General features: G+C 34.3%; 3 protein-coding genes and 1 non-coding gene across 4 annotated transcripts; 1 reads left to right on the top strand and 3 right to left on the bottom strand.

Moving 5' to 3' along the window:
- The first annotated feature begins 62 nt into the window (after positions 1–62).
- Positions 63–2,679, top strand: LOC100252733 (putative pentatricopeptide repeat-containing protein At3g11460, mitochondrial). The gene has a single exon (XM_002276380.5). The coding sequence runs from the start codon at positions 224–226 to the stop codon at positions 2,111–2,113; it is 1,890 nt and encodes a 629-aa protein (XP_002276416.2). The 5' UTR covers positions 63–223; the 3' UTR covers positions 2,114–2,679.
- Positions 2,680–3,777: 1,098 nt separating this feature from the next.
- On the bottom strand, positions 3,778–8,907 carry LOC100258031 (rho GTPase-activating protein 5). Its single transcript, XM_002282164.4, has 5 exons — positions 7,979–8,907; positions 6,256–6,376; positions 5,910–6,029; positions 5,074–5,304; positions 3,778–4,681 (listed from the first exon to the last, which is right to left on the bottom strand). The coding sequence occupies exons 1-5, from the start codon at positions 8,452–8,454 to the stop codon at positions 4,028–4,030; spliced, it is 1,602 nt and encodes a 533-aa protein (XP_002282200.1). The 5' UTR covers positions 8,455–8,907; the 3' UTR covers positions 3,778–4,027.
- A 2,156-nt stretch (positions 8,908–11,063) lies between these two features.
- On the bottom strand, positions 11,064–14,661 carry LOC100247783 (probable small nuclear ribonucleoprotein G). Its single transcript, XM_002282157.3, has 4 exons — positions 14,308–14,661; positions 14,152–14,174; positions 11,437–11,558; positions 11,064–11,322 (listed from the first exon to the last, which is right to left on the bottom strand). The coding sequence occupies exons 1-4, from the start codon at positions 14,340–14,342 to the stop codon at positions 11,260–11,262; spliced, it is 243 nt and encodes an 80-aa protein (XP_002282193.1). The 5' UTR covers positions 14,343–14,661; the 3' UTR covers positions 11,064–11,259.
- On the bottom strand, positions 14,618–14,689 carry TRNAP-CGG (transfer RNA proline (anticodon CGG)). The gene has a single exon. It is a non-coding gene; the product is annotated as a tRNA-Pro (tRNA).
- Positions 14,690–20,978: the final 6,289 nt, after the last annotated feature.

The raw sequence follows: 20,978 nt of genomic DNA, 5'->3' as shown, positions 1-20,978 counted from the left end.
GTCCCGCATCCTCCTCTACCGTCCGATGTCCTAACGGCTTCATTAATTTTCTACCTTTTATTTTTTAAACCTATATTATTACCGAAATCCAAGTAAATGAAAAAATTAGTCATTTATTACACGTAGACTGATAACATTTTGCATAAATGATGCTAAATTCTCTTGTATCATTGGAGGCTGGTACGGCCCTCCTCGAGCAAATGGCACCCGACTGGTGGCTAGCATGACCAGACCACACCCACTCTTTCCATACGCAAACAAATGGTTGGACCTTCAGAACACAACCGCCTCATGGAACGCTCGCTTAAGAGAGCTAGCAAGACAGCGCCATTTTCAAGAAGCTCTCAATCTCTACTGCCAAATGCTTGCCTCTGGAGACTCTCCCAACGCATTCACCTTTCCTTTCGCATTCAAATCATGCGCCTCCCTCTCACTGCCTCTCGCCGGTTCACAACTCCATGGTCACGTAATCAAGACTGGGTGCGAGCCCGAACCTTTCGTCCAGACTTCTTTGATTTCAATGTATTGTAAGTGCTCGACTATTGCAAGCGCACGTAAAGTGTTTGATGAAAATCATCACTCGAGAAACCTTGCTGTTTGTTACAATGCCTTGATTGCTGGGTATTCGTTGAACTCTCGATTTTCGGATGCGGTTTTGTTGTTTCGTCAAATGAGGAAGGAGGGTGTTTCGGTTAATGCAGTGACAATGTTGGGCTTAATTCCGGTTTGTGCCGGTCCCATTCATTTGGGTTTTGGAACGTCTCTTCATGCTTGTAGCGTGAGGTTTGGATTGGATGGTGATTTGTCAGTTGGGAATTGTTTGCTAACAATGTATGTGCGATGTGGGTCGGTTGATTTTGCGAGGAAGTTGTTTGATGGAATGCCCGAAAAGGGGTTGATTACTTGGAATGCAATGATATCTGGATATGCTCAAAATGGGCTTGCAGGCCATGTTTTGGACCTTTATCGGAAGATGGAGTTTACAGGAATTGTTCCCGACCCGGTGACACTAGTTGGGGTTCTGTCATCCTGTGCTCACCTTGGGGCCCATGCCGCTGGAAGGGAGGTAGAACAGCGGATAGAGTTAAGTGGATTTGGCTTCAATCCCTTCTTGAAAAATGCTTTAATTAATATGTATGCTAGGTGTGGAAACTTGGTAAAGGCTCGTGCTATTTTTGATGGCATGACTGAGAAAAATGTAATTTCATGGACAGCAATTATAGCCGGATATGGAATGCATGGACAAGGTGAACTTGCAGTGCAACTCTTCGATGAAATGATTAGTTCTGATGAACTGCCGGATGGAGCAGCTTTTGTGAGTGTTTTATCTGCTTGTAGCCATGCGGGACTGACTGAGAAGGGCTTGTATTATTTTACTGCAATGGAGAGGGATTATGGATTGCAGCCTGGTCCAGAGCATTACTCTTGTGTTGTGGATCTTTTAGGTAGGGCAGGACGACTTGAGGAAGCTCGCAAACTCATTGGGTCAATGTCAGTGGAACCTGATGGTGCAGTATGGGGAGCCCTTTTGGGTGCTTGTAAGATCCACAGAAATGTAGAGCTGGCCGAGTTAGCTTTTGAAAAGGTCATTGAGTTTGAACCTACAAATATTGGTTATTATGTATTGTTATCAAATATATTCTCTGAGGCAGGGAATATGGAGGGGATATTAAGGGTTAGAGTGATGATGAGAGAGCGGAAGCTCAAAAAGGAGCCAGGTTGTAGCTATGTTGAATATCAAGGGAGGATTCACCTCTTCTTGGCTGGGGATAGAACCCATCCACAGGCACAGGAGATATATCACATGTTGGATGGATTGGAAGATATCATCAAGAGACGTGGTGGGTCTAATGATAATGATCAAGAGAGTAGAAATGAAGAGCTTATAACTGGTATGGGAGTGCATAGCGAAAAGTTAGCAATTGCATTTGGACTCATAAACACTGAGCCAGGGACAGAGATTACTGTGATAAAGAACCTGAGGGTATGTGGAGATTGTCATCTATTTCTAAAGTTGGTCAGTGAGATTGTGGACAGGCAGCTTGTTGTTAGGGATGCCACTCGTTTTCACCATTTTAAGAATGGAGTTTGTTCTTGTAAAGACTATTGGTAAAGTTCATCCAAAGATTTTCAAAGTTGAGAAGCAACATAAAATGGAGGAAGACAGGCTGGAGTCCCCAAGCTTTTGTCAAAATTCTGGGAAATTGACATTGAGGGTGAAGTTTGAAAATTCTGATGTCAAATAGAAAATATTAAAATTTTGAAACTTTGGAATGCATCACCGAATTTAGCTGAAGTGGCTGCTAGAATGTTTGGATTATCTACGCTTGATTGATGAACATCAATGCCAGAAAGCATGGCGCTCATACCAGAGAACTAGAGGGCAAGGAATATTGCAAGATTTTGAAAAGGTCACACCTCTCCAGCACGAGATGAGACATGTAATTGTGATCTTCACCCATAAATGCTGTTGGTTGAATGGTAAGAGGTTCTGTATAATATCACAAGATGAGAAGTTTGGAAGAAAAACCACTGAACGGTGGCAAGTTTGCACTCTCCCAACAAATCAGGGGGACAAAATAAGGGTATGTATTTATCGATTGTTCAAAGAAATAGAAACATTGAAGGAACCTCATGACCATGTATTGATTTTCATAAATCCAGGTTTCCTCTTTTCTCCTTGTTGGTTCTTACATGCAGTAAGAAAGCCAAGACTCCTACTGGATCGACATAGAGATCTTCAACTAATGGCTTCACCCCATGAAGCTAGAGAACAATGTTTAGAAAATTAATTCATAAGAATTTTAGGCCTCAGTGTAAAGCTAAAAGGAAAAAAACGACTGCCTAGTGCCTGGATGTAACACAATCTTATATTACAAATGAGTCATCTCCTCTAAAAGAAAAAAAGAAAAAAGGAAAATACCAATTCAAGGCAAGAAAAGTCGCAGGTAGCTTTTACCTCCATATATTTTATTTCCTTTCCCTTTCCATTACTAATATGAATCAAACAAACTATAGACTGATTTTCCTTCAAATATCTTTTTTCTCTTTATTTTCAAGATACAGATATAACTTGAGTAACAGTGCTTGCCCAATCTATTTCTACTACATAGCTAGGTTGTCTCCTGACTGTAAAATTAGGTTGATAATAAGATTCGCCAATTGAATTCCTTGCTCATGCCGTTTGTTTCCCTGGATGAACACAAAGCTAGTCATCCAAGTTTTGTGGTTTCTAATGCCACATATATGAAAAGGAAAAGGGCCATGTATAAGTTTGGCCTCCCCTTGGCTTAAACTGATAAACAATGTGTACAAGTTTCAACGTGTAGGTAGACGCCCAGAAAACAGTTTCGTAAGATGTTAGCCCCTCATCTTTTCATCATACTGGTTGTTAGAGCAGCAGACTCTCATCCTTGGCTAATAACTGCCACCTGATCTTTTCACAAGTTAGCTGCCATAGAGATAAGAATGAAGTTAAAAAACTTTGATTTTACCCCTCAGAGTCAACATCCCAATAAGTGCATCTGCAAATTCTCTACTTCTATATATATAGCCAGCCCTAATCTACATTCGGACCTCGGTTAGTCAGCAAAACTATCGATCATAATGATAAGGTGTTAGTCTGAAAAGAAGATGAAGGACCATGCCTGAAAGTGGAGTCCATTCATTGCAAATTGCAAGGTTGGAAGATGCCAGCAGATGGCTGTTCTCATCTTTCTAAGGGGCAATCCTGCACATAATATTAGCTGAATAGAAGGGAGAGAACGAGAGACGGTGTTGGTCAAAGTGAATCAGAACAATTGATTAAAACTGTAGTTTGAAACCCAGAAATGCTAGACTGTGGTTATAGAAGGAATGCCTAACATGAAAAAGGTAAGAGGTCATGAAACACCCAGAAACATAGAAAAAAAATGCATGAAATCATACACAAATATTTCCAGAGGAAAAACACAATTTGCCGACTTGTTTTTCCAGCTGGTCAATCCACCCACCCCCAACCAGACTGGCAAACACAATTCATACTGCTTCATCGCCAGGCTTCTACCCGCTCTGCCCTTGAATTAATCCGGCTAACAATGCTGGTTCCCCTGCTCTTCATTATAGGACTTGCAGCCCTTGCTATAGGACTTGCAGCCCTTGCTATAGGGCCTGCAGCCCGAGCAGGTGACTGTTCACTAATCTTTCTGTATCCCTTCTTGAGATTGGAATTACTTGATTGACCAGTTCTGCTCTTGACAGTGTTTGGTTGAGCCCCTCCATTTTGTCCAATGCTAGGAGCCCATTCAACTTCATCTGTTGAGGTGTTAGCTTGGGGAGGAGGGTCACAAGGGCAACTTTCAACCACAGGCCCGTTTCCACCAGGAATGATATTCTCAATAGAAGTTAGAAAACTGTGAGCTCCACTTTCAGCTGCAGATCCATCCAGGGTAGGATGAGTGGGGCTTTCTAGAGTGGGTTCTTCAGCAAGAAAAACTTTCTCATCTTCATTCCTCTCACAGCCCTCCTCAGCAAGTGACTGTGAAGAGCCATGGTGTCCATTCTCATCAGAAGGCTCAAGGTGGGAAGTAGAAGCTACTTCTACTATTGAGTCCTCCCTTTCCCTAAGCGTCCTGATTATCAAAGTCTTGAGAAAATTCATCACTTGGACTGCATACATCAAGGCTGTCAAGGGATCTGCCATCTGCAACCAACAGAAGATATCATTGCACCTCACATTGACCAGAATGTACAAAACTATATCAAAATAAGAAAAACATCAGTGAGTTTATTTAAAAGAGGATAAAGCCTAAAGAGTGGGATTAAAGAACAGAAGCAGCACCCAGAAACCAATCAAAAGTAAGATTTTGGGATAACAAGTTAGAAACTGGGTGTGTCATCGCCACAATATTGTTGGCTTTTACTTTCTCTCTGGGTGGAAGAGTGTTATTTTCTCATCTTTCCAAAATAAATTTCAAATTTCTTTCAAGACATTTATATACTCTCCACCTGTCAGGAAACAGGAAACTTGGATATCACTAAAAGCAACAAAGGAGTTATAAGCGTGTGGTTTGGCCAAGAAAATAACTCACTCACTTGAGTCATGTTTGGTGCAAACACCATAGCCACATTGCGTGCATTCATCTTGTTCAAATGTTCCATTTGAGCAACATCAGCCATTAAATTTATTGCCCAATCTAGCAGAGCAGCTTCAGTTGGGGGAAGGAACCGCACCAGCTGAGTACACTCCTCTTCTGTCTGGGATTGTATTATCTGCTCTGGTGAGAGAGAGTCCAACAATCCAGTTGGAAGTTCTCTGAACCAAGCCTGCACGAAGCACTAGCACATTAAACTTTAATAAAAACATAAGAACTGAGAAAATCTGTGTTCTGAGAACTAGACTACACGGTCAAGCTGACTGATGAACCATTCAACCAGGCCACTGGCCTAATTTGGTTCTTCAATAATTCTATCAACACCATCTGAGACACTCAACTGGACAAGCTGTGTCTAACCTGAACAAATTAGGAATGATGAGGGGAAGTGGGAACCATTGTTCAACTGAACTTGCAGGGGAACCATGACCATGCACAAGAATATTTAGAGGGATGGGATAAAAATAGTATTTTTCTCAAACACCAACTGAACTATACTGCAAAACAAACTGCCAATAGGTCAAGACTCTGTTCTTGACACTTCATTTCAACCAACTTAATTTAGATATTAATTATTTGATTTTATATACGACAAATCATGCAGTAAAAATACTATTTTTACTTCATCTTGTATGGTTTGGTCACCAGAGGGGCTTTAAAAACATTGATAAAAAACAGAAACACACTTGTAAGTGGTACTTGGTAGGTAATCCAATGGAGCCACAAGGCTACCAAGTTCCTGATTCTGCAGTAAATAACCAAATGAATGAAACATACCTTTATAAGGCCTGCTAAGCAGTGCACATCAATGTCATCTGGGACTACTCCCCTGTTTAACTGGTCTCTAACATACTCCTCTTGGCCATTCTCAGCATTAATTCTGAAGATCCCTTCTGCCTGTACATTTAAGTTCAATCCTTAGATCTCTGTTAAAATTGGAAAGACTGATGCGATCTAAAAGTTGCATTAAGATACTGCAAAACCCAACTCACAGAAAGGGGAATTGCATGGAAAAGTCGAGCATCAAAATCAAAGTTGAATCCCGTGCCTTCGAGGAAATTGGTTGAAAATTTTCACTTATCAAATAAAAGAAGAGGTATAAAAATGACTAGTGGTCACATACCTGCAGGCCCCCTTGTGCATACAAGCGTCTTTGCATAAGCAGGAGTATTGTAGGCACGCTGTTCCCTCTAGAGTCAAATGAAAGCTGCATAGACTCTGTGGAAACTCCAAAAACATTTGCACTGCAGGTGAAGGATATCAAAGTCAATAATGCAACATTAGCCTAAACACTTGCACAAAAATGTCGGACACGATAACAAGTATGCATTAATGAACAGAAGCGTATCAAGTAATATTATCAGAACTGTCTTGTAAACAGGTACAAGCATGAGCCAAATACGCTTATAAATTGCACTTACATACGCATGCACACGTGTATGGAGTGGATATGCTTTTCATATGAAACTGCATAAACTGGAACAGTTATAATATGATTAATTAGGGAATATTTGCATTCAATGCTCATGTATTTTTCATGTAGTCCAAGCTCTCAAATCATCTTTTGTTCTGCCATCACAAACCCAAGAAATGAATATTGAACCATTGCCAACAACCAATCTAGGAAGGCAAGAAGATGTACACAAAAATTGAGAGAAGAACGTGAATGGACACCTGCAATTTGCACTTACAGAATCCTAGCATCCCACTAGTCATCCTAATGACTATACTTGTACTGATACAAAAATAACTCGACTCCCCCTGGAACCTCCAAAAACACCTTCCATCAAGTCTGAATTCCTAAAGGACTAGTTATCAAGGTCTAAAGCCCCTTAAAACTTGGGAAGCCTCACTAGGGTGATCCCTCCTCTCATCCCCTGCCCAAATCATAGGTAATCTCTCTGGATCTTCTCACCTTAAAGCTATCTTTCATAGATATAAAGTGAGAGCAAATCGGAGGTTTAGGAAGATAAGTTTGGATCAATGTGATCCCACCACCTAATGAAATGTAGGCCTTCTTCAATCCATCATGGTGTTGAGACACTGTTTCAACAACAAGGTTCCAAAACTCAATCACCATTAGATTGCACCCCTCAGAGGAGACTGATGTAGTTGAGGGACCATTCACCCCATTTGACATCTTAAGAATCTAGCAAACCACCAAGCTTATAATTATCCATACTGACCCTTGCCAAAACACTGTAAGCCATGTTAATCCTAAGACTTGAAATCCTTCAAAAGAAAGTCTTTAAGATGCATCTAATATGGAGTCTCCATGTTCTCATCCTCTCAAACAGAAGATACCAATCACCAACACCTCTTTCAGCCATTGTTTTTGCAAGCAAAAATTAAGCAAAAAATATTTTGATGATCATTCACATAGGGTTGGGACCATACAATGGACTTGTACCAAAACAAATCATGGTCATCCAACCAAAGCAAATACAAAAAAAAAAAAAAGAAAGCAGCTCATTTTGAGATATTTTCATTTTCCTGAGAGGGAGAAGGAATATTTCGTTCATTGTGTAGATGACATATTTGTCTGAAATCCACGATAGCATTTTCAGAAACATTCAAACTGAACCCTTAAACCTATTTTTTTTCCAAGGAAAAAAATTAAAAAGAAAAAAGAAAAAGAAAACTAACCCATTTGTTAGAACCAAACACAAAGCTTTAGAACTATTTAAACATAAATTATTAAAACCCTTGATATAATTTCCTCAAAAATGAAATATCAAACTTAGATCTTTTGATCATAAACCCAATACATATTTTTCAAGAAATAATCAAGAATCAAAACAGAATTTTCCAAAAAAAGAAAAATAAAAAGGGCAATTCAAACTGACCTGGCACTAGGAGGTCTTCTGGGCACTTCTGGTTCAAACTCAACAGGGAGGCCGAGAAAGCCATTGAAGCGATCAAAGGTAACATGAGCAACATGCCTGACATTAGTAGGCCATCCAATCTCCATTGAAGAAAGCTCCTCTCTCTCCCTACTGTTGTTGCAACCAATCAAAGACTTCCTAAAAGCAGTCACCAAAAGTTCCAAAAGGGACAGTTGATCTCCCTCTCTGTCTCTTTCTTTCCTCTCTCGGTGTTCTTCTTCTTCTTCTTCTTCTTCTTCTTCTTCTTCTCCTCCTCCTCCCCCTCCTCCTCTTGTAGATGAACTGTCTTCTACTACGGAGGAAGGACTGGGGTTGTTAATAAGGGTATCGTTGAGATGGGTATGTTGGTGTAGCCCATCATTGGGTGTGGGTGGTACACATGGTATCGAGCTTGAAGATGAAGGGAAGTGATAAGAGGATTGAAGCACTTGTGTCATATCTGAAAATGCTAAGAATATTGATGAAAAAAATTCAAGATTTTCTTTTTCTTTTTTTAGCTTCAAGTCTCAACTCTCAAGGAACACCAAACATGGATGATGGATTTTTTTTTTCCTTTTTCTTAATTCTTGGGTTGGTTGGGATGTGTAGTAGATTAGAATCTAGTGGAAGAAGAGAAAGGAAAAATGGGGGTAAGAATGATGAGTAGAGTTGGATTGAAGGAACAGTCTTGGATGGTGAGAAGTGAGCATCATCACCCCTTTATCATTTTTTTATCTTTTTCTTTGCTGGCTGGCTTTGCTTTGGAGGTTCCAAGAAGCAAATGAGAGAAAAAAGGTAAGAGTAGAGACCAGATGGAGAGAGAGGGAACACAAGGGAATGTATTTGTCTATTTCAGAGAGGGAGAGGTTGGTAGAGATAGAGCTGAAAAGAAATGATGATGGGGCACTGTTTCTCCTTCAATGGGAAAGTCCTTTTCTTCGTTATATTATTGTACACTTAAAAGTTGGTCCCCCACAGTGAACTCCTCAACAGTACACTTCATTTGCCATTAAAACTTAACCGTCTCGGCAATCATCCACACTCCATACCAAACTCTTAATTCACATTCCGGGCCTCTCCTTACCAAACAACTTGGATCCTCAGAATCAATGCAAATTTAAGTCTAATGTTAATGGGGTCAGAATCCAACCAGAGCATTTACTGCTGCACTCTAAAATCAATAGAGGGTATGACGACAATAAGGTATTAATATATTAACTCTGAAGTAAATTCAATGCAGTTAGCAGAACTATTTAACGCCTCTCTGTTCATATGATTATCATTTCAACAACAATTTCAAAATTTCAATTCATCCGATGCAAGTAGGCGATAACTTGATTATGTTTATCGGTCTTTATTGCAACATTGATAGATGGTCTATCAATGTCATATTAAAAGTTCATGTGTGGTAGTTAGTTTCATATTAAATGTCATAGGTTCCAAAAATAAGTTGTTATAGAGATAGATACACGAGAAAGGGAGAGTAGTAGCGTGACATAATGTGGCCTTGACTCCGCAGTTGGACCTACCATGTGTTTGGGTTACTACAAATCCACCACGAACAATCCAAATGTTAGCTGGTGAGTCCTAACAGCTCCAGTGTTCCCCCCAGAACTGCTCTGTTTTATTTGTAAATAAAGCATAAATTGTCCGTATATGAGTTGGGGCTTTCGGGCTCACATCAAGATTTGGTACGTTTTGAAATATTTAGAAAATAAATGGGTCACATCCATGGGGGTCGTGCCCCAGACAAGGACCATAACATGGAATGAAAATGATAAGCGTGGGTTATGAGCACATCAAATTTCTTGGAATTTTGCAGCTTGTGGGGGTATCGCCTTTTTTTTTTTCCCTTTTTCTATTAAATGAAAAGGATAAAATAATTAGCTGGAAGTTTTTGTTTATATTTTTATAATTATAGCCTTATAGGATACCTGCGAAAAAGTGAATAATGAAAATTTCATTCAACGAGGGCTGTTTTCAATTGATAGTATATTCCATTGGATTGGTCTTTGTTGGCCCAAGTCCCCACTTAGATGTCAAGTTGCCAACGCTGTCGGGAACAATGGGTGGAGCTAGAAGACATTACAGAATACAGAGAAAAAGAAAGGATGTGAAAGTAGAGCTTTAGCTGACTGCGCTGTTCTCCACCCATCTATCTCTCTCTCTCTCTGTTTCAGGCTGCACGCTGTTAAACAAGCTTTACAAACTTTTAGGTCTCTACCCGTTATGCATCCAACCACACAATAAAGGAATCTTCAGTATTTCAAATTCAAACTCGCCATGGCGGGCCGTTCCTGCATATTTTTCATTTTCTAGAAAAGCACAAAATCATTTTTATTGCTGGTTTTCTTTTGTAGACATCTCACCTAAATATGGGTAACTCCACAAAAGGAACGGAGAAGAAAGGCAAGAGAACGTTCAGAATTTGTAATGACCTTTATGGTATTTTAAATTCATTCCAGTTACCAAACTTAACTTCTAAACCAAAACTAAATTTTCCAACAGCTATTAATCCAATTGTCGACATGTTCTGTATAAAAAAACTTAAAGAACATTAGAATACTAATATAATAATATGCCAGTGGAAGCACTGAAGATCCTATATCAATTATGAACCACCCTTGAAGAGAAATTTGTTACTCAGAATCCAGAATCCAGTTTTTGATTTTTGAGTTGACAGTACTCGAGAATCCACCCTCTTCATTCAGGGGTCTCAGACTGTTTATGATTATCCAATGCACTGACAGGCCTAATCTCAAGCACAGCACCCATCAGTTGGACAAATAAATAAGCCCCAAATGGGGTGGACTTTGTCGCTCAGGATAGGCTTTGTCTCATCAAAACTGTCACAGCAGATTCAGCTGGGCTCAGTTTAAGTTCAAGTCCAACCAAGGAAAAGCTCAATCAGCTAATATTTTGACTGATTCAAACCAGGTAATGAACCATCTTATAACCAGCTGCCAAGGTCTAGTAACTCAAAGAGACTTCAGTCACTGTAACTTCAGCAGAGCAAGATCGAGCAGCTTCATATAAATGTCATGTTAACCAAGATATGTAAATCATGTTCTGTCAATACCAATATAAATTCTCCATTTCATTAAACTACTGAGAATTTTGAATCCACAAATGTAGAAACATTCACTCACCCACCTTTAAATCCACAACTAGAACATTTTCCTTCACATTACAACAAACTACATTATCCAAATAAGGAAAACATGCCTGTAGATACAGCATTAGGCATTGATACAAAAATCAATTCACTGCATCCGGCTTACTGGCTCAAGAGCTTCAACAGTAACCACACTATTTCCTCTAATAACCTGCAGGTACAATTGTGACATCAATTGCAAAAGGCTGAGCTAATTACAGTATCATATCCAAATGGTAAATAAAATATTAAGAGAAAAATAAAACAAGATGAAAAATTAACCTACCACCATGCCTATATCAGTTTTCTCATTTCCATTCACTTCCACAGTGTTGTCCACCACCAGGTTCATGAACTGGTCAAACCCACGAAGAGTTCCAACCACCATCCGGTTTGCATTCAACTTGACTGCAATATAAATCACCAGTTTAAATTTCACGTTCTGAAGTTTTTTCAGATATATTAGTCTCTAGCAACTAATACTTAATGCATCATGCACAAGGGGCTTCTGATGAACCACAACAAGAGTTCAACATCAACACTCTCTTGTGTGCATTATCATGGTTCATGGAAGCCTGTTACCCAAGGGCTTTCCTATTTGTCCAAATTGCAATGCATATCTAAAACGATTTGCATTCCTTTAAGTTCCCAGGCCATTGTATAGATTTTATCATACAAGCAGTACATAACTTTGATTGAAAATTACTAATGTAAATCATCAAAAATGATCATGCACCTAGTTTTGCATAGCTTGTTTTGTAAGCCAAGGCCTGTATGTTACATTAGAATTATGTTAATCATCTATAAATGGGCTATTCACAGCCAGGGAAAAAGGGACAATACCATAGTAGCCCTTAGGGCAAAGGGAAACTGAAAGTTGAGCAGTTAAAGCCCAATATTCAATCTACAAGAAATCTAACATGCACCTAAAACTCCCAATAGAGCCTATTACAACAAATACGAGATGCACCTGGAACTCCCAATAGAGTCTATTAAAGCCCTTAAATGAATGCAGTGTATGGAGTGTGCCAACCAAACCCTGAGAAACTCAATTGGGGGTTCTAGAATTTAAAGTTTTGAGAATTTCAGTCATATGGCATGCAAAATGATTCCAAGCTCTTATACCGATGAATCAGCACTGGGCCCATGCCCAAGTCAAAGAGAAAAGGGAAACACAAAACGCACAAACGCATGAACATATGAGCACATGTTCATGCACATACACACACACAGAGGGGATGATAATCACAGAATTCTTGCCACAGCTCTTCATTCAATATGGAGTTTCACTTCCAAACTGAAAGATAAACAGAGTCTCAAACCCAATAGAAGAGTTTCACTTCTCAAGATCTAGGGAATGTTCTTTAAGAAGAAAATTCAAGAATCATAATCCTTCATTGACGACAAAACAATATAAATCGCATCCTAATACAAGGTAAAGATTTTTATTTACAAGCAAGCTACTCAGAAACTAGGATACTAGGATAATCCTTCTTAGTGAATGCATTTGATAAAGCGTGTCAGTGAACAAAAGACAGCCCTTACTGGGAAACCAACAGTCCTATATTTTTGAGGTACTGCATATCCAAGATACGGGTTACAGAACAAGCGTTGGAATCAAATTATCTTTCAACTAAGCAGAGATACTTTCTTCCTTAAATAAACATTCTGTTAGTCTTTCCACATTTTGAAGTTTACCAGCTGCATTACAATTAAATTCTCAAACTATTTATGAAATTTTCATTTGGATTTTACATGTAACAAATGAAACCTACTTACAATTCAATACTCTTATCATAATTTGGAGAATGTCTCCAATGATGCAAATAACTTCATATTTACACCTAAAATTTACAAAACACTCGCAACTAAAAGTATAATAACAATGCATCATCCTTTCACATATTACAAATTTTCCTAGACTGCGATTTCTCTCTTTTACACTGTTATGCCTTTTTTGATAGGTAAATTTTGGTCCCCCATTGGGACTTGAACCTAGAACCTCCCACAAACCCTCTCCAACTGTTCACCACTTGAACCAGGCCTCAAGGGCTCTTTTACACTGTTATACCTAATGTTTTCAGAACCAAACCAGTCATTGAACTGAAAAAATTACCGGTTTACTGATCGGACCAGCGATCGAACTAATGACGTCATAAATATATAATTAGCACATTATTAAAATTAAAAATAATTATAAAAAATATAAAAAATAATTCATATATTATTTAAAAATCAAAATTTTATTTGAAAATCATAAAATTAGTTTCAAATAAGAAATTTAGATTAAAATCAGAATTTTAATTTAAAAGAAGGGCCGGTCAGCCGGTTCACCTGTCCAACCACTGGTTCCTACTTATCGAGGCCAGTTCAAAGACTAATTTGCTCAAAGGACCGAACCGGACTGGAATGGTGACTGGCCAGCGGTCAGACCGGTCCGGATTTTAAAACACTGGTTATACCTTGATGGAGAAATGGCCTGTGCTCTATCTCAACCTAAACCAACGACTGAATGAACATGAATAATTAGTAACTTCGCGTCTCTTTCATACTACCATAACCTAATTGAGGAACACTTTGTGCTTTACCCTCAACAATTAAAAAATAACTGAATAGACATAAATGATTAGATAAATTCGCAGTATGAAAACAATGTATAAGGGAGAACAGAGACTAGAACAGTTGATAAAAGCATCATACCAATAGTAGATATAAGGTTAAACATAACCATAAATGAATAAGAAAGAAAAACTCATTCTATTTGGTTGCCGACAAACTGAAGGAAGATTTTTATTTTTTTTTACGTATGTTCTATTTCGGTTGCGTTTCCAGAAAAACCCAAAATAGCCTCTAACAGATTAAAAATACTGTATGTGCTCAGCTTGAATGATGAAAAAAACAATATTCCCATTTTCGTTCTCTTTTATTTCCCTAGGTTTTCTTAGGGACCAAACAGAACTTTTGACCGACCAAACATGTTATGGTGGAGGCGTGAACTTACTTTGAAGCTTCTTATCCATGTATCTGTAAAACAATAGAAGTACAAAATCATGAATAAAAATTATATACATGTAATAAAAATTAAAAAAAAATAAATAAAAATAAAAAATCAAAGAGAGAATGCCCAGCAGAGATTTGAAGAAGGGAGAGAGCTTACTTCTTGAGATCCGGAGGCTGGCCTGATCTGCTCATGTTCACAGCTGTTGAGAGAGAGAAACCGAGAAAGGGGGTTTTGGAGGAGGTGGTTCGGTCTTCAAAACCCTAGAAAATCAGAGGACGAAGGTGGCTTTTGAGGAGAGGGGGTGAAAATCACGGTCCAGATGGATGATGGGCTCTTGAGGCAAAAAGATTCGAATATTTTGAGACTAATACAAGGCCAGTATTGGCTTCTCGTCGCGGCCCACTTGGCCCATTTAAGATGATTCCTACAACCATAAATAAAAAAGGACCAAAATATCTCGAGGAGAGGGGTGTTGCGAGAATCGAACTCGCGACCTCTCGCACCCGAAGCGAGAATCATACCACTAGACCAAACACCCACTAATAGAAGAATCGTCTAAATTTTCTTTTTATTCCTTATTCATGACAGATAAAATGTTAAAATACCCTTCATCTCAATAAAGTTAAATTTGTGTAAAATGACAAAAATAATTCAAATTATTTATTTAAATTCTAGATTTAAAATAAAAATTAAAAATATTGGCTTTTATATTGTTTAAAAATAAATTACACTTGTTTGTCATTATTAAATGTAACTAAAAAATTTTAGCCATTCACTTTTTATGTTACTTATATAATATAATTTTTAATGAAAAGATATAGATAGTGAAGATGTTGGGTTAGTCCACATATGGGTTCCAGCCCATGAGAACGCTGTTGTAAGCCCAATTTGAAGGGGCAGATAGGACTTATTGAGATTCAGACATTTAGATGTATGAAAAGAACAAGATTGGGAGCAATTTTACAGCCTAAAGAAGAAATGATTACTTGAGTGCATACCTCAATTTTCTAATGTATCAATGAGATTGAGTTTGAACTTAGAGCTCATCCGCGTTATGTCAACCACAATTAATGCATTGAGGGGAATTCGGGCACATGGATTGGACTGGTTTGACTTATTCAACAACCTTGAGAGTCCATGGCCTCTGTGTACTATCAGCAGCCAATAGCCAGTAGAGAATGTGGAATGAAATGGGAAGCAGAATATTTATGCTATGCTCGTGAACGTTTCTTCCCTGAGGCCTGAAATTCCTCCATAAATGATGATGTTTGGCGGCGTGTGTGATGCTGTCGTTTTTTAAATGGTTGTACCTCCTCGTCCACAGATTGTTCATTACTATCTTATCACCTCCACTGACCATTGGAACACGTCGTGTTTCACAACTATTTTCGACTCATTTTCTCCTTTTAGATAAAAAAAATTTAAAAACATATTTATCGATGACAAAATTATTTTTTATTTTTTATTATCAATAATTAATAATAAATAATAAAATATTTTTAGATAATATATTTTAGTTGTGTTTTATTTTTTTATAATTGATTTTAAAAATAATTATAAAAACATAAAAATTATTTTAAAACATATTTAAAATTCTTAAATAAACTTTTATTTTATAAAATATTATATAATAATGATCAAAAATTATTTTTCATAATTATTTTTAATAATAATTATTAAATGGGCCTTATATAACAAAAATACATGTTTTTTTATTTTCCTTTTTTTGCTTTTCATAGTGTTGAAAGTAGGGCATTGCAAACTTGCAATACCCTATAATACTCATAGTGATATTATAAAAAACATGCAATTCATCGTGACTTCACATATATATTTAAATTTTATTACTTATTTTGTATTATAATTTCATTTATTTGTCGTTTGTTTGTTTATACCTTATTTTAATAATTTAGATATTTTCTTATAATTTTTGAAGGATGAAAATTTAGAAACACTATTTACATTAGTGTTTTCCTTTAGGTTATGTTTGATTGTAAAAAGTTTAGGGAAAAAGACCCACATAAAGAAGGAAAATAAAAGAAAATAAAAAATATATTTGATAATTAGAAATAAAAAAAATAAAAAATAACTTTATGTTTGTAAAAATATGAAACAAGAGTGCTTTTATAAAATATATTTTAATTATTTTTTATTGTTTTTATTTGTTTTATATGACTATTTTCAAAAGTGATTAAAAAATAAAACATGACATTTAAAAAGTTGTTTTCAAAATATATTTAAAAATATAAAAAATATATTAGAAACTGTGGATCCCGTATTTTGCTTGATGCGTTCCCATTCGATAGCAAAACTATCTTTTTATTTTATTTGGTGAAATTTTGATTTTTAGAAAAAGACTTTTGAAGGAAAAATCGGTCTGTGAAAAACCAAGTCTGGGTCTGGGGTCAGGTTACTTATTGGGAAGGTACGGTGGTGAGTCGTAGCACCTCTCTAAGCCCGTATACATATGGTCTCTACTAAACGAATTAAGAGAATTGTGTCAATTAATTATAGATACAAAAAAAAAAAAATGTATGAGTCGTGATGGAAATCAATATACACAAAAAAAACAATGATGAAATCTAATTACAAAAATACATAAAATAAATAATAAGAAAACTATGCAAAATGATTTATTGAATTAAATAAATAAAAGATATTAAAAAAAAGTTTTAAAGAAATTTCAAAGGATTTTATTAAAATGATTTTGAATTAATGATTTCAATTTATTTATTTACAAAAAAGAATCAATTTATTTTCTTAATTTCATTGGTATTCAATTTTCAAAAAAATTATTTTTACTTACTTTTATTAGAAAAGAATGAATTTTTACAATTTTATTTACAAAAGTATTTCAATTTTTTTTTATTTAAGAAAAGTAATTTGTACAAATTATTAAAAAAATAACTTTATTTGCAAAAGAATTTTTAATTAAAAAGAAAAAAAATCAGTCTCTTATTTGTAAAAATTGCTTTTAATCCCATTTTAATTAATGAAAAAGAATTTATTTAAAAACACATTTTTTTGGACAATTTTATTAAAAATTATTTTTTTGGGACAACTTTATTTACAAAACAATTTTTGGACAATTTTTATTAAACAAAGAAAATCTTGGACAATTTTATTAAAAACAATTTTTCAAATTCTATTAAAAACAATTCCTTTGGATTTTTCTAAAAACATTTTTTTGAATTTTTATAAATAAAAAAAATTATTTTATTAAAACATATTTACTAATTTCTTTCCATCATTTAAACAAAATTTATGATTTGCTCGATATTCAATTCTGTACATAACAACTAAATATACACAGATAAATATTTACAGAAATAAAAATCGAATAAAAGTGGAAAATAAAATATGTACCCAAATAGACTTACAACAAGCTCAATGTCCTTTTACAGTTTTTTCAATCTCACTTTCTTCCATGAAATTTCATGCTTCACGTGTCATAAATTCATACTCGATCAACAGAATTGCAGAATAAGTCTATGCAAAAACAAAAAATAGCACAAGTGTAAATATAAAAAAATGTATAAAGTTCACAATGGATATTAAAGCCCAAATTCAAACTTCAAATTAGTCAAATAAATGTTACCAATTAAAAAATGTACCTAAATTAGCAAATGTACCCCAACAAAAATATATTTCATGACAATAGTCATAGTGCAAGATTTTCCAATTAATTATCAAAATACAAGCACAATTAATCAAGCTCAAATACAATAAATCAAAATAAATTCAATTAGGCCTAAATTTAATATCTCATAATCCAAGCCCAATTTTAATATGCACACCCGTACCCACAACAAAAATCAACCCAATTTATATCAATCCCAATTTACTATCAAAATCAAACACAATTTAATAAGTAAATAACTAAATAAATTAAACGAATTTAAAACACACAAACCTGCATAAATCAAACAATAATAAATACAATGCCACAATAATAATAATAATAATAATAATTAGACCAAATTAAATAAAAATCAAATTTTTAACTAATGTTGGACCCGGTGTGGAAATGAAGAAAATGGGAGAAAAGTGGAGGATGATCGTCAGCCAGCAGTGACTCGCCGGCGACGACTGGCCGGCGGTCCTACCAACGGCTGTGAGGGTTGACAGATTTTTGGGAAAGAAAAATAAAATAAAATAATAATAAAATGAAGAAAAAAAATGAGGAATAAAAAAAAAAATAGAGAAATGAGAGGAAGATGGGAGAGGAGGGAAATGAGAGAACGAAGAAAATGTGGGTCGGCCTGTGCGGTATTCGGGTTGTTAGGGGAAGAAGAAAAAAAGAAAAAATAGGGAAGCCCCAAAGAAAAAAAAGGTGGTCGACCGTTCCAAAAAAAAATGGAGGAAGAGACAAAAGAATGGAGAGGGAACGAGGGGAAAAAAAAAAATGAGGTTGGCCGTGGAGTGTGGGCAGTAGTAGTAGTCGACCGGAAAAAGAAAATGGGAGGAAGAAGCCCACCCTAAAAAAAATCTCTCTCGCTATCCTTTTCTTGGGAACCTCAAAAAAATCAAAAAAAAAAAAGAAAAAAAAAAAGAAGGAGAATTGTGTTTTGGGCAAAAATTAACATTTGGTCCATATATCATGCATATTTAAGCCTAAGACCCAAACAAAGTATGGAAATTAAGATAAAGGATATTATTTTTTATTAATCCCTAAAATACTCTTAACCCTTACATAGGCACAAGTGAGTGTGAATTTCAATTTTTTTGCGTTTTTTTTTCATTTTCTATTCCCTATTAAGTATTACTCATTTCTAACTTTTTTTTTCTTCCAATCTATATTTTTATTTTATGTCAAATAAAAAACAATAATGTTTTTTTGTTTTTCATTTTTAAATATATTGAATCTTTTTGCTCTTATTATAAGCAATGATGAAATTTTTGGGATTTTTCATCCAAATATTTTTTATCTTGTTGTAATTATTTTTTATTTTAAATTTATATTACCCTTTCATTTATATTTTTCTCTTATTTTTAATTATTTTTTATATTTTCTACATTAAGCATATTTTAAAAAAATTAAAAATTGACTATCACTTCACTTTATTATATATATATATCCTTTTAGCTTTTTAATTTTTAATGTTTTTATTTTAAAATTTTTAAAAAGATAAATTGATTGAAAAAAATTACTAAGATATGAAGTTCTAATATTATACTAATAATTTTTCTTATCTAGATAAATTAATGCAAAGTATTTTGACTCACAACAATAAAATTGTCAATACAATTTTTTAGTTAAACTTTAGAAATTAAATTTCAAATAAAATATATTATATAAAATTTTATCTAAAAATTATTGAAAGTGGTATTTAATTTTGTTTATTGACTTTCAGACTTATCTAATTTTTTACTTGAAAGGTAATAGGAAATGTTTACAAAAAAAAAAAATTAGTTTTTCATTTTTTAAATAAATGAGTATAAATATATTAAAAGAATTAAAGATAATTTTAGTAAAAAATTTGATAAATATGATTATAATTTTAAATATGATTCTTTATTTCAAACTTATATTATTTCTCATATATATTAAATAATTTTTAAACACCTCATAAAATATTAGTATTATTTGTTTGTTCTAACTTGTAAATTAGATATCATCAAATAAAATATTTTTCAAATTTATAGAACATATAATAAATACTTTTTAAATACCTCATAAAATATTATTAATTTGTTTTTTCTAACTTGCAAATTAGACACATGGTGTTTATTATTTCGAAAATAATGTAAACACTCACATGCATATATATATAATATTAATCAAGAAGACAATATTTTAATACTAATTTACCAACCTTCCAATAATTTTGAAAGTGTAAATAGTGTAATCGACCGAATTAAAGTTTTCAAAATATTCAAAATTTCTCCATTCCAAAATTACCTAATTGCTCTCCACACTAATCCTAAATATTTTTTAATAAAGATTTAAATATTTAAAATCATTAAAATAAATATTTTCTTATTAAAGCAATTTTTTCAAAGTAATAAGATAAAAATCATGAAATCTTCAAAACTATAATTACAACAAATATTTTTAATTTTAAAACTAAATTTCATAATTTAAATTAATGATTTTTAAAAATAAAAAGGTTATAAAAATAATTTTTGTTTATTTTTAATTCCATTTAAATATGATTTTTTTAATCTCTATTGATAACAATGAAATTATGTTTATAGAAAGGCAAAATAGTAAAAATATATATTTCATTTAGTTTACTTATAATGAACAATTCAAACATGATTGATATTAATTTTATTTCCTATGTGTTAATTTTTGTAAGAAATGTCTTAATGACATAGTTTGGTAAAAAAAAAAAAAAAAAACTATCAATAATCGTCTTAATGTCAAATTCAAGTTGTTTAAAAATTGTACAGAACCTATTAGGAGCCTTGTACACCCTTGTACATTTAACACATTTCCCTTGTACAGTTAGTATAATACCATTGTACAATGACACAAATTTCATATTTCTCATAAGTTATCTATTCATGTAGGTGTATTAATCATATTTTCAATGGTTTGATTAAGAAAATGGTGGATGACTTAGGATCAAAAAATTTTCCCCAAATATCATTATTAGGGAAAATATTATAATTTCCATGTGAGAGTTAAATAAAATGTATGACATAGGCGTACAATCCTTGGGTGACAAGGAAAATAAAAAAGTGGTTTAGAATTTATTAAAATAATTCACAAAGAGTAATATTGTACATCTTTGTACAATTAGTACATTTCCCTTATACAGTTAGTTTAATACCCTTGTACAATGACACAAATTTTATATCTCTCATAAGTTATGTGTCCA

Source organism: Vitis vinifera, chromosome 8, assembly GCF_030704535.1.
Source record: "Vitis vinifera cultivar Pinot Noir 40024 chromosome 8, ASM3070453v1".
In the NCBI taxonomy this organism is placed as follows: Eukaryota; Viridiplantae; Streptophyta; class Magnoliopsida; order Vitales; family Vitaceae; genus Vitis; species Vitis vinifera.
The sequence above is the reverse complement of the archived record's forward strand: the minus strand, read 5'-3'. Positions and strand labels throughout refer to the sequence as shown.

Excerpts from the sequence above, each read along its gene's own strand:
- LOC100258031 (XM_002282164.4), bottom strand. The coding sequence starts at position 8,454 with ATGACACAAGTGCTTCAATCCTCTTATCACTTCCCTTCATCTTCAAGC. Across the intron at positions 6,030-6,255 it reads ATGCACAAGGGGGCCTGCAG|GCAGAAGGGATCTTCAGAAT; the intron begins GTATGTGACCAC and ends TTAAATGTACAG. Across the intron at positions 4,682-5,073 it reads TTGCACCAAACATGACTCAA|ATGGCAGATCCCTTGACAGC; the intron begins GTGAGTGAGTTA and ends TGTTGGTTGCAG.
- LOC100247783 (XM_002282157.3), bottom strand. The coding sequence starts at position 14,342 with ATGAGCAGATCAGGCCAGCCTCCGGATCTCAAGAA. Across the intron at positions 11,559-14,151 it reads CATGGATAAGAAGCTTCAAA|TCAAGTTGAATGCAAACCGG; the intron begins GTAAGTTCACGC and ends TTTATATTGCAG. Across the intron at positions 11,323-11,436 it reads AAACTGATATAGGCATGGTG|GTTATTAGAGGAAATAGTGT; the intron begins GTAGGTTAATTT and ends TTGTACCTGCAG.
- LOC100252733 (XM_002276380.5), top strand. The coding sequence starts at position 224 with ATGACCAGACCACACCCACTCTTTCCATACGCAAACAAATGGTTGGAC.